This window comes from Thalassophryne amazonica, chromosome 11, assembly GCF_902500255.1.
Source record: "Thalassophryne amazonica chromosome 11, fThaAma1.1, whole genome shotgun sequence".
NCBI lineage: Eukaryota > Metazoa > Chordata > Actinopteri > Batrachoidiformes > Batrachoididae > Thalassophryne > Thalassophryne amazonica.
This window is the reverse complement of record NC_047113.1, coordinates 51,850,239-51,863,929: the sequence shown is the minus strand read 5'-3', so window position 1 is coordinate 51,863,929 and position 13,691 is coordinate 51,850,239. Positions and strand designations below refer to the sequence as shown.

The following is a 13,691-nucleotide window of genomic DNA, read 5'->3' as shown; positions in this document are numbered from 1 at the left end:
AGAGCTGAAACCATTATTCATAAATCATTCAATAACTACTTTATCAAATAATGGTTTAAGTATTTTACTCAGGTCCAAGGACACAGTCCAGAAAATGAAAAACTGAAAAATGTGTGATTGGTGAGGACAAATTCTAACAGAATTTCAATAAATAAATAAAACAAGTTGGAAGAACTGGCTAACGGGCGTCCTTGTTCTCTCTCAGTATAACAGATGTGCATCTCACACACAAATATGCAGCTTTTAAATCGGCAACTTTAATTTATTCACTATTTTACATACCCCAGATATGTGGCAGAAATTCCAGTGTACAACCCCAATTCCAATGAAGTATGGACGTTGTGCAAAATGTAAATAAAAACAGAATACAATAATTTGCAAATCCTCTTCAATTTATATTCAATTGAATACACCACAAAGACAAGATATTTAATGTTCAAACTGATAAACTTTATTGTTTTTGCGCAAATATTTGCTAATTTTGAAATGGATGCCTGCAATACGTTTCAAAAAAGCTGGGACAGTGGTATGTTTACCACTGTGTTACATCAGCTTTCCTTTTAACAACAATCAATAAGACTTTGGGAACTGAGGACACTAATTGCTGAAGCTTTGTAGGTGGAATTCTTTCCCATTCTTGCTTGATGTATGACTTCAGTTCAATAGTCCTGGGTCTCCATTGTTGTATTTTGTGCTTCATAATGCGCCACACATTTTCAATGGGTGCCAGGTCTGGACTGCAGGCAGGCTAGTCTAGTACCTGCACTCTTTTACTATGAAGCCACACTGTTGTAACACATGCAGAATGTAGCTTGGCATTGTCTTGCTGAAATAAGCAGGGACGTCCCTGAAAAAGACGTTGCTTGGATGGCAGCATGTGCTGATTCAAAACCTGGACACACCCCCATACCATCACAGATGCTGGCTTTTGAACTTTTCGCTGGTAGCATTCTTGGTCTTTTTCCTTTTTTGTCCAGAGGACACGACATCCATGATTTCCAAAAATGTGGACTCATCAGACCACAGTACACTTTTCCACCACCGTCCAGAGAAGGCGGGGGTGTTTCTGGATGTTGTTGGATCGAAGGTCATGGGCATTCAATGTTGGTTTTTGGCTTTGCCACTTATGTGTAGAAAGTTCTCCAGATTCTCTGAATCTTCTGATTATATTATGGACTGTAGATGATGGAATCCCTAAATTCCTTGCAATTGAACATTGAGAAACATTGTTCTTAAACTGTTGGACTATTTTTTCACACAGTTGTTCACAAAGTTGTGATCCTCGCCCCATCTTCAGCTTGGGACTCCGGCAAGGGTGGTCGCATTCCTCCCCTCTCCTCTCCTCCTTTCTGTTCTGTATCTCTGCTCTAACCTTCAAAGTCCCAGCTTCACCAGACTGTGAATTCTTCAAATTAAGTTTTGGATTAACCATGGAATTGATCAGCTGGTCTCTCAACGCTATTGACAACATTTTTTTCGACAAGGAAATCAGGGCTACCCAGTGGGCTATGCTCTCGATGCCTGAGAGAGATGAAGTGTGACATGCTTGGCTCCACTCTCTGTGGAAGAGGTTGAGGATTTATTTCTATTCACTTTTATGGTGTGAGGTTTGGTGCTGATTGGTTTGTGCACTGCCCTGACCCACAGGAATATTACCAAGATGGCTGCTTCCAGAATCTCGTCTACATCTCGATACCATCTTGGAGCATATTGCTGCATTGCAAAGGAATGTGCTGCTGAGGACCAGAGAATATTCTTCATAAATTTGGTCTCTAGACGGTCAGAGGTGCAGTAAATGGAATTCTGTATCTCTCCACCTAACATCAACATGGCAGCCTTATCGGCTCCTGAAGGCCAAATACCCTGCTCTTTCCCGAGAAGGATCTACGGCCTTGGTGAAGGAATTCAGATCCCCCTTCTCACCTATCTACCCCCCTCCAGCCTGCTGTTGCCTAGCAATGTCAGACTTTACACACACATGGACAGAAAATGACAGAAACTTAACTCATCTGCACACAGTGCATGTCTCCCTCCCTCCATCCCTATTAGCCTCTCCCCCCCATGTCTCTCCACTCCCCTCACCCTGGCTTCCTCCCTGCCACCTCGAAGGCAGCATGGTTTTTACTGCTGCAGCCTTCAACTCCCCAAGCTGGGTGGCGCGGGTCCCTCCTGCTGCAGCCTTCACCCACTTTGCCTCAATTCGGATGACAGACTGCTTAAGTTTAGTGCACATAAACAATGTCAAATGTATATGTGTTGTCTTTAATTCTGATGTGTGCCATTATTACGGTAAACAAGTAATAATTGTGGATTAATTGTATCTTGTCTGAGGTAACTGGAGTGTAAACGTGATTTTGTTGTTGTTGCACTCGTGTAATGACAATGGCAATAAATCTCATCTCATCTTTCATCTTTGCTTTTGAATGACTGAGCATTTTAGGGATGCTCCTTTTATACCCAGTCATGACACTCACTTGTTAAACAGGTGTTCTTTGAGCATTTATCAACTTTCCCAGTCTTTTGTTGCCCCGTCCCAACTTTTCTGAAACGTGTTGCAGACATCCATTTCAAAATTAGCAAATATTTGCACAAAAACAATAAAGTCTATCACTTTGAACATTAAATATCTTGTCCTTCTGGTGTATTCAATTGAATATAGGTTGAAACGGATTTACAAATCATTGTATTCTGTTTTTATTTACATTTTACACAACATCCCAACTTCACTGAACTGGGGTTGTAGGAAAACAGCTGGAAACACCAGCCACAGTTTCAAAGTCTAAAGCAGAGGTGTCACAATTCTTTATTTCAAGAGCCATAAATTAATCTGGAAGTAGAGCCATGGGCCAAAAGTAAAGGCTGACGTTATGTGAATTATACACATTTAATTCTATTACATTACACTGATTAACATGGCATGAGTGGCAGCACTTTTCCCTGAAAGTAACAGAGTCAGTGCCCTGATTTCCTCATACATCTGCAGTTGGGTCATGAAACATGTTTGGTGTTCAAATCAATAGATACATCCATACACAATCCACTGCCGTCAGCAAAGTAGAAGCCACAGAAAGAATCTTACAAAGTTAAATTAATTATAGAAAAGTAACATTCTGAATCTAAAACAAAAGGTCTGTGAAACTCACAAAATAACACCCGATCACAAACATCACATTAGTTGCTTGCATATATTACAAATGCTTCAGTAAATCTTTTGCAATGAAACATGCAGGTCAACCTCTGCATGTGCAATTGACAAATATGATGCAAAATTATTTTTTTAAAGTCTGCTCATCTTCTCTTCAAAACATCAGCCCAGAGTTTCATAGTGTGTTGCACATATGGTGATTCCTATATAACCACCAATATATATATATATATATAAAGTTAAAGAGTGAGACAAAGTGAGAATTTTCTTACGAGATACACACAGTTATTATTCGGAAACATTCTGATCAGGTGCACCAGATGTACATAAGTCACACTTCCTTATAGTCAGTGTATATATATATATATATTTCGAGGATTTTTGAAAGCATGGGTGTTTAATCATCATAAAAGAATATTATTAATTCTGTTTTCAGTGATGTATAAGACAGAAGAGTAGTAAATTATCATATTTGATCACGTGGAAACAGAAAGTACACAAAGAAAACAAAGTTTGATATTTTCTATACCAGTTGACTCCAATTAAGGGTCACAGGGTGGGGGAGCTGGAGCCTATCCCAGCAGATGTAGGGGATAGGGGGTACACCTTGATCAAGATGCCAGTGTATCGCAGGGCGACATGTAGACAAACAAACACATTCACACCTGCACGTACCCTCCAGTCAATTCAGAGTACCGAACCTGCACGTCTTTGGATGTGGAAGCCAGAGCACCCGGAGTTAACCCGTGCAAACATGGGGAGAACATGCAAACTCCACACAAAAAGGCCCAGGTGAGAAGCAATCCCATAACCTTCTTGTGAGGCAACAGTGCTAACCACTAAGCCACTGTGCTGCTCAAATTTTGGATTTACATGATATAATTATTGGTTGAATGCAAATCTAATAATTTTTATTTTTTAGTGCATTTGGTCTTTTTGTGGTTAGCACTGTTGCCTCACAGCGAGAAGGTCATGGGATTGATTACCATCTGTGGTCTTTCTGTGTGGAGTTTGTCTACATGGCGCCCCGTGACAGACTGGCGTCCTGTCCAGGGTGTACCCCACCTCACACATTATGACTGCTGGGATAGGCTCCAGCCCCCTGTGACCCTTAATTGGAGTAAGTGATTGATGATGAGTGAGTTTTTTTGTTGTTTTGTTTGTTTTTATGAGCAATCAATCAAGAATTAGAGTTGATTATTGATGTTTAACAAATTTATTAAACAAATTATTCCAACTCAATAAACAGCTTCTTTTATTTGCTCACTTTTATCTTTGAAAACTTGATTACATAGTTAGATTGATGTTTAATTTGTAAAAACATCAGTACAGAAACCAATATATTATCAACAAATTAATTAATACTAACCATTGATTTATGTGGTTGGTACTTTGTCCTGTTCATTGTATTTAACTTTGCATGTGCAAATGAAAGTGTTACATAAATAATAATTAGTTATTACTACATTATACAAATATTGCCACCCCTCCCCGTGTCATCTCACATCGAAAAAGAAAGCTAATAAATTAAATACAATTCTGAAAAAATAAAATAAAATAAAGAAAAGCTAAATATAGGAGTAGTGATTTAAATGTTTAAATTTTTCAGGCAGATGCAGACATATCTGCAACTTCAGCAGTAACGATGCATTTACGTCATCGTTGTGTTGGGTCACTGGGTCAGAGTCCTGACCTTGTGTGTACAAGGTCGCCGGGTGGATTCCGGGCTGGGACCCAGAACACCGGCACCCGATGCCTTCCTCAGCATCAACAGTGGCATCGAGCTTTGGTCCAGGACTGTAAATCTCCGCGGCACAGAAACTAAAGCCATAAACAGACCTGACGCTACTTTTCACATTCATTTGGCCTCCTCAGTCACTGCTGGGTCGATACCTCAAGCTGATACTTTCAGGATCACCATGCATTAAAAGCCGCGCATCGATCGGGTTCGGTTGCGTTCGGATTTTACGCGCACACATTACATGACTAAGCAGAAGCGGCTCTGCAGCGCCGCTGCCGCAGTCACCCACAAAAACTTCAACACAACTCTTCAGACGCTCCATGCAGCGAGCAGCGGCGGGTTACCGGACTCCTCCGCATCCTGGGTATGTTCCGCCGTTGAAAGGTCCCTGCCATGGTGCCGGGTGCCGTGTCGGTTTGGTTCTGGTTCTGTTTGCAGCTGGCTGAGCGCAGCCGCAGCGCTGCGGCCACACGGCGCAGAGAGGCAGCGCCTCCTTCACCCTCCTCATCCTCCACAGCGTCATCACGGACGGGAGCAGGCTTTTGCTTACTCATACATTTGCAGCAATACGCAACAGAATCGGCCGTCCTCACTGCGCACACTTTGGACTGAAGACACGCGAAACAAAAGAGAGATTCATGTTCCTTGTGTTTCAGCACCAAGGACAGCGAATCTTATTAAAACAGCAGCGCATTTACAAACCATCAGTGACATCTGACGAACACACACTAGCATTGAAAAAACCCACGTATAAAATGTATTACCAAGCGCCCCATTTTCGTGACGGTATCACGAACCGCCGTTAGACTGGTTGGTAAACCACTTAAGGGCCAAATAACATACTTGAGTTGGAGCATGCAACTAATTTTACTCATTCTTGACATGAACATTGGACATATACTGGAATATTTTTAAAGGGTCATAAATCCAAATAAATTGACAGGACAGAACATAATTTTAATAGGCAAGGTAACAGTGGCAGATTTAGGAGGAGAGTTGAGGGGGTTGTGACTCCACTGAGCCACTGACCAAAGGTGTGATAAAATATGAAAAAGGTCGTGCATAATCAAAAGCTGACTGATGAAAACGTCTGTACGCTGAATTAGACGATTCCCAGTGTTTAAAAAAAAAATGTATGTTAAAAATGATTACCAGAGAGTCAGTATTTACCCTCCCAGATTGCCTGAGAATGCAGCAAAAAAATTACAGGTTTTGCTCCCAGACTACCCTAAAGGGGAGGGCCTTTGGCACACACCCCCACCCCCCCCCCCCCCCCCCCCCCCCCACCCTCAAACCTTAAAGTAGACCAAGCCCTGAGAAATAAGGGGTAGGATTGAGTGGAAGACCAATAGATGGCTCAGTGCTGTACCTGACGTCCTCTGAATGCTGGACTAGACTGCCATGGTGCCTTAATGTGAGGCTCTGGATTTGTAGTCTATTTATGATCCTATCCTCCTCTACAGTGTGGTCACAAGCTTTAGGTGATGACTACAAGAAAATGGTCATGAATACAAGCAAATGAAATGAGGATCCTCCATAGGGCATCTGAGCTTAAAGCAGCAGAAAATTAATTAACTCCGCCAAGGAGGTTATGTTTTCAGTTACGTCCGTTTGTTTGTTGGCTGGTTGGCTTGTTGGCAGGATTACTCAAAAAATCCTCAACAGATTTCAATGAAATTTTTACCAGGGGTGTATCTTGGCCTAACTTAGAAGTCATTAAATTTTGGTGATGATCCAGAACACGATCCGGATCCAGTCATTGTTTTAAGGATTCTTTATCATTGCAGGATAGGGCCAATTTCAACATTTTTGCATCTAACTTCATGAAGACGAGTCACAAAGGCTGAACAAAAATTAAGTTACGTCACAACAATAATTTAGCATTTCTTTCTCCTCATTGAATAAACTTGTTATTAGAAAATAAAAACTTGTGAAGTTCATGCAGTTTCTCTTTATACAGTAATGTTCAGAATAATAGTAGTGCTATGTGACTAAAAAGATTAATCCAGGTTTTGAGTATATTTCTTATTGTTACATGGGAAACAAGGTACCAGTAGATTCAGTAGAGTCTCACAAATCTAACAAGACCAAGCATTCATGATATGCACACTCTTAAGGCTATGAAATTGGGTTATTAGTAAACAAAAAAGTAGAAAAGGGGGTGTTCACAATAATAGTAGCATCTGCTGTTGACGCTACAAACTCAAAACTATTATGTTCAAACTGTTTTTTTTTTAGCAATCCTGTGAATCACTAAACTAGTATTTAGTTGTATAACCACAGTTTTTCATGATTTCTTCACATCTGAGTCATTAATTTTGTTGGTTTGGAACCAAGATTTTGCTCATTTACTAGTGTGCTTGGGGTCACTGTCTTGGTGAAACATCCATTTCAAGAGCATGTCCTCTTCAGCATAAGGCAACATGACCTCTTCAAGTATTATGACATATCCAAACTGATCCATGATACCTGGTATGTGATATATAGGCCGAACACCATAGTAGGAGAAACATGCCCATATCATGATGCTTGCATCACCATGCTTCATTGTCTTCACTGTGAACTGTGGTTTGAATTCAGAGTTTGGGGGTCGTCTCACAAACTGTCGGTGGCCCTTGGACCCAAAAAGAACAATTTTACTCTCATCAGTCCACAAAATATTCCTCCATTTCTCTTTAGGCCAGTTGATGTGTTCTTTGGCAAATTGTAACCTCTTCTGCACGTCTTTTAGTTAGCAGAAGGACTTTGTGGGGGATTCTTGCAAATAAATTAGCTTCACACAGGCGTCTTCTAGCTGTCACAGCACTTACAGGTAACTCCAGACTGTCTTTGATCATCTTGGAGCTGATCAGTGGGTGAGCCTTTGCCATTCTGGTTATTCTTCTATCCATTTTGATGGTTGTTTTCCATTTTCTTCCACACGTCTCTGGTTTTTTTGTACATTTTAAAGCATTGGAGATCATTGTAGATGAACAGCCTATAATTTTTTGCACCTGCATATAGGTTTTCCCCTCTCCAATCAACTTTTTAATCAAACTACGCTGTTCTTCTGAACAATGTCTTGAACATCCCATTTTCCTCAGGCTTTCAAAGAGAAAAGCATGTTCAACAGGTGCTGGCTTACATAGGGGACACCTGATTTACACCTGTTTGTTCCACAAAATTGACCAACTCACTGACTGAATGCCACACTACTATCATTGTGAACACCCCCTTTTCTACTTTTTTTTTTTTTACTAATAGCCCAATTTCATAGCCTTAAGAGTGTGCATATCATGAATGCTTAGTCTTGTTGGATTTGTGAGAATCTACTGAATCTACTGGTACCTTCTTTCCCATGTAACAATAAGAAATATACTGAAAACCTGGATTAATCTTTTTAGTCACATAGCACTACTATTATTCTGAACACTACTGTAAATACATTTGCTGAAGATCTACGGGTTTAACCCTCTGGGGCCGACGTCATCATATACGATGGCTGAGACCAAGCTTTACTAAATTATAAATAACTTTTTAATGATATGAGATAGAAACTTACTCTTTTTTTTTTTTTTTTTTGACTGAAAAGTTAACTCTGCGGACTTCAAGCCACCGTCCACCATCTTTGTACTCCTCATAGAAGCTGTGTGATGACATGAGCAATGTGAGTGTCCAATCGGAATTGGTGCACCGTCACATGGTTTTCCAAAATCCAATCGTAGGGCAGATTCACCTCACGTGACACATCAAAGATTGTTTTTAGGAGTGATGTGTTACTAGTTTATTATAGTTTGCTGTGTGTTTTGAATAAATGTGTGTGGAAAATTATTTCTGCTTTACTTTTTCCTTTATTTCTGATCGTAAACCTTTGTTACACTTAGAAAACACAACTATTGCATATATATTTTGAAAGTACAGGCTGTCCTGAAAAAAGAGACATAAAACTTGATTGTGGGATGCAGGGAGAGCTGTTAACAGCAATAATAAAGCATTTATGCCATGCGAGTGAACTGTCCAAAAATGCCCTCGAACCCCAGAGGGTTAACCACTGAATCTGAAACATGACGGTAGATGTGTGAAACGACGTGGAATAAGTCTCTTTGCCAAAGGGTATCCCATGTGACGTCAGTGACCCTATGGCCTTGGCGGAGGTTTGCGCTCTCTGAGTGTTTCTAATTCATGAATAAATTGGGCTAATTTGTCATTAAACACTGTGAAAGTGTTGTAGAGATGGTTCTGCGGCATACAGTCGAATTTGAACGATCAACCTATAGACTAGAGTTCGAGTCCATGTGTGTTAGCTTAAGATTTGCATTGCCCCAGTCCACCCAATTGGCAATGGGTTCCACTCTCTGCTGGAGAGTAGCCTGCCATCCAGGGGGAGTTTTAGACTCATCTAGTACATAGTACACACACTAGGACTGAGCAGTGATCTGATGTGCCACAGATGGTGTGGAAAGCATTTACTCTTTTTGAAAAATGTTGGGTCCAACCTGCAAATGGAAGCATAATGGTGCGGTGCTAACATGGTTGCTGTCAATCAAAAGGGTCATAGGCTTGGTTCCCACCAAAGTGCAGTTCCTTTCTGGATGGAGGTTGGATATTATTTCCAGGTCTACATGAGTTTCCTGCTGCTTTCAGTACATTCACATTAGGTTCATCTACCAACAGGGGCTGGCAGTAGGATTGGCACTCCAGTCACTGCACCAGCTGTCATCTTTGGGGGCATCCTTGTTGAAGCATTGGCAGATCTCTCTAAAGTGTTCACTTGTAGTTAGTAAGTTTGACATTTGTTTTTTTTGTTGTTGTTTGTTTTTGTTTTGGTGGGTGATAGACATACTTCATTTAAGTTTCTAGCAAGACTGCAAAGTCAGAGGACAAAAAAAGAAGTTTTAATAATCACATTTAATAGCTTGTAAGTGAATGGACAGTATTCCTGTAACATTTTTCCATCTAGTGCAAAGAGCTTTACAATGACGTCTCACACCCACACACACCCACACCCACACACACACACACAAGTACCAGCATGCTGAAAGCTTCCCAACTGCACACCTGGAGAAACTTCAGGATTAAACACTTTGCTCAAGGGCATTATAGTGAGCTTCCTGTGCAACAGGGAATCACTGACCACAGACCCACCTCTTCAACCACCACTTCCCTGACCCCCATATACCAAACTGAACAACTGGTCAACAAAAGCACACAGGTTACAAGATCAAAATGCTGTGCAGCACCGGACAACAAAATGTGCCTTTGTCAACCTAAATTAGTTCCACGTGCATACAGAGCAAAGTGTTTAACATGTGAGAAAATATGCTTTTCTATAATATTTTAAAAGAACCACACAATAAATGAACTGAGCTTGTGATCTTTTATTACTCAGTAATATCAATGATTATATGCAAAAATGGCTTCAGTGAAAAAAAAGAAAGATGTAGTGCTCACCGCTATCCTGGCGAGTGCAGTTTTGATAGATGCCCATGTGTCCAGTCTCCGGTCTAATATGATGATAAATTTGACTCCAGGTTGTCTTGTTCTGAAAGCAAAAATTAGGTAATTGTATTTGTTATTTGTGTATATATTAATCTTAAAATAAGCAGATGAGAGCTGATAGAATAGCTGTAATTTGTCATGGCTTCACTGAAAGCAGACAATTTTTTAAAAAGCTCTGAATTTAAGCTTTCTTTCCCCATTTGGAGAATATTTTGCAGATCAAGGGCAACAGACATTTGACACTATGAGCCAGAGGACAAGTTGTGTTCAGCTTTGGTGCACAGGGAGAGACAAAGCACGAACAGACTAGAGAGGATACTTAGAGTTTGCAGCACTGGAACCTGTTTGACACAGATTAATGAAAATGATTTCTTTGAGATTCTGTGTAATATATGGCAAAGCAGGTGGCTCAGTGGGATGAGGAGTTGGTAGACCTGGGCTTGACTGTGGTCCCTGCCCTCCTTCACCAGAGCAGCCTCTGGGTTGGGGTTGGAACTTGGGAGTGTCCTAATTTTTGGTGACTGCTCTGGCACTGGGTGGCACATTGGCTTAGTGGTTAGTACTGTTGCCTCACAGCAAGAAGGTTGCGGGTTCGCTTCCCACCTGGGCCTTTCTGTGTGGAGTTTGCACGTTCTCCCTGTGTTTGTGTGCGTTCCCTCCAGGTGCTCTGGCTTCCTCCCACATCCAAAGACATGCCGGTTAGATGAATTGGAAACTTTAAAATGCCCATAGGTGTGAATGTATTTGCCTGTCTATATGTGGCCCTGTGATAGACCAGCATCCTGTCCAGGGCGTACCTTGGCGTGCGCCATATAACTGCTGGGATAGCCTCCAGCACCTCTGTGACCCTTGACTGGAGTAAGTGGGTATAGAAAATGGATGGCTGGATGAATGATGATGGCACTGGTGCAATCCCTGATTGACTGGTGCAGTTAGGACTCTTATCTTTACGTCCGGGTTGTCCTTCCAGATCTTCTGTCATTGTGACTGGACTTCACATGGATGACTGGGTTTGAATTTTATATCACTGTGTGTTCTGTCATTTTGTTTAATGTGTTACTATGGTCTGAGCAGATGCCTCCCCCACATAGTATGGCCTGCTTGAGGCTTCTTCCTGTAATCACAACTACTCCTGGAGGCATTTCGCCTTTCCACTGTCACCAATCTCAATCTATTTAGAAAGCGCTTTAAAATCAATGACAATGACCAAAGTGCTGTACACAAATAAGAACAAGCAAGTTAAAATACATAAAAATAAATAAATAAACCGCAGTTAAAACAAGAAATAATAAGAGCCAACATGTCAAGCTGAGTTAAAAGCCAAAGAGAAGAAATGTGTTTTAAGAGAAGATTTAAAAGCAGAGAGAGAATCAGCCTGCCTGACCCACCCCATGAGCAAGCACACTGGTGCTTGCTCATGCTTGCTCATGGGGTGGGTCAGGTTTAAATCATTCTTGTATGTGGCACCGTGGGGAGACTTTTGTTGTGATTTGGTGTCATCAAAATAAACTAAACTGAAATGAATTAAACATCACCTATTGGACCAAATTTTGACCTCGACATGTAGTTATTAAAAAAAATAAATAATCAAGTCACTTCGTCCTTGGCTGATCCTCAATATTTCCACCAAGTTTGGTCCAAATCAGATCAAAACTCTGAGTTGTGTTGTTCAAACTCAGACATGCAGAACCAAAAACTGCACACAAGTATAACAAAGAAGACACCTAGGAATAAGAGTGAGGTATGTAAAGACTTTGGCTAAAGCTTCCTCTGGAATGTCACTGAAGTCAGAGCACTCCGGGAGAGTGATGATGACACTGGAGTCTTCTCCACGGCCCCCTGGAACAATAAAATTCAACAATCACTTTTTCTGTCAGTAAGTACAGGAGGAAAACAGTCATAGTCCAAAAACAATCCCGATGACAATGTCAATAAACTCTTCAAACCCTGCCATATTTGCTTTTAAGCTAAGTGCCATCGCTGTTAGTGTGAGCATGCAGTGGTCGCACAAAATGTGTGGAACCAAAATTGCATGCTAAATAGAACAAAATGGCAAATGGTACGAATGATCCATATCACATGACATCCAAACCACCAATGAAATGACAAGGATCTACTTAGGATCTATTTAAAAAAAAAAAAAAAATCAACTCACCTGATAGGTACGCCACCTGTTTTTCAATGTAGCCGCCGACCTCCTTCATGCTCATCGGGACAGTCACCTCTTTAAAAAAAACAACCAAACAAAAAAACAAACAAAACAAAGATCAAGTTAGATGGATTAGACATTTAAAGGTGCAATAACATTCACATCAATGCACAAGTTAAAAGCACTTACATCACACCAGCATACTCAGGTGTGATGATCGAAAGTAACACTATCCATTTCCTCATGGAAGTACAGTAAACACAATGGATCCCATACCAAAAAGTAGTACATGCAAGTATGTTTCAAGTATACTTCCAGTTTACTTTTTATATACTTATCAGTACTATTTTTTGGTAAGGGTAAGTATTGTAACATACAATAGCAGGTTTAGCTATTGTATAGTATTTCAAATTTCAAATTTATTAATTTATATAGCGCCAATTCACGACAAAATCGTCCCAAGGCGCTTCACAACATAAACAATTAAAAATTTAAAACACAATAAAAACAACCATAAAGGAAAGACAGCAGTAAAAGAATACAAGATTAAAAACACATCATAACACTAATGATAAAACAGGAAAAATAAATGAGTCTTTAAACGTGATTTAAAGGTCTCCACAGTGTCCGACTGCCGATTGTGTGCCGGCAGATCGTTCCACAGAGCTGGGGCACAATACGAAAAAGCTCTGTGACCGGCAGACTTTTTATTCACCCTGGGAACACACAGAAGTCCTGCACCCTGAGAACGCAGGGCCCGAGCTGGTACATAGGGGCTTATCAAGTCAGCCAGATAGGGAGGTGCAAGTCCATGAACATTTTTATAAACTAAAATCAGTACTTTAAAATCCGATCTTGCAGAAACAGGAAGCCAGTGCAGGGATGCCAAGATTGGTGTAATGTGGTCAAACTTTCTGCTCCGTGTCAAAAGTCTGGCAGCAGCATTCTGAACCAATTGAAGACCCCTGATCCTGGACTACGGTAAGCCAGAGAATAGAGCATTACAATAGTCCAATCTAGAAGAGACAAACGCATGAATCAAAGTCTCAGCATCAGCCATAGACAGAATAGGACGAATCCTCGCTATATTTCGCAAATGGAAGAAGGCAGTCCTTGTAATGTCTCTAATGTGGAGATCAAAGGACAACGCAGGATCAAAAATTACTCCAAGGTTCCTC

General features: G+C 40.8%; 1 protein-coding gene across 3 annotated transcripts in view; it reads right to left on the bottom strand.

Annotated features, from left to right (window-relative positions):
- mcf2a (MCF.2 cell line derived transforming sequence a) overlaps positions 1-13,691 on the bottom strand; it is an 88,239-nt gene that overhangs the window by 54,470 nt on the left and 20,078 nt on the right. For 2 of the 3 annotated variants that reach the window (XM_034181662.1, XM_034181663.1), the window contains exons 2-4: positions 12,520-12,588; positions 12,089-12,203; positions 10,317-10,407 (exon numbers count right to left, since the gene is read on the bottom strand). In XM_034181662.1, coding sequence (XP_034037553.1) covers positions 10,317-10,407; positions 12,089-12,203; positions 12,520-12,588 — 275 coding nt within the window. Of the gene's footprint in view, positions 1-5,230; positions 5,458-10,316; positions 10,408-12,088; positions 12,204-12,519; positions 12,589-13,691 lie in introns of those variants that run through there. The other variant, XM_034181664.1, reaches the window with a different exon arrangement.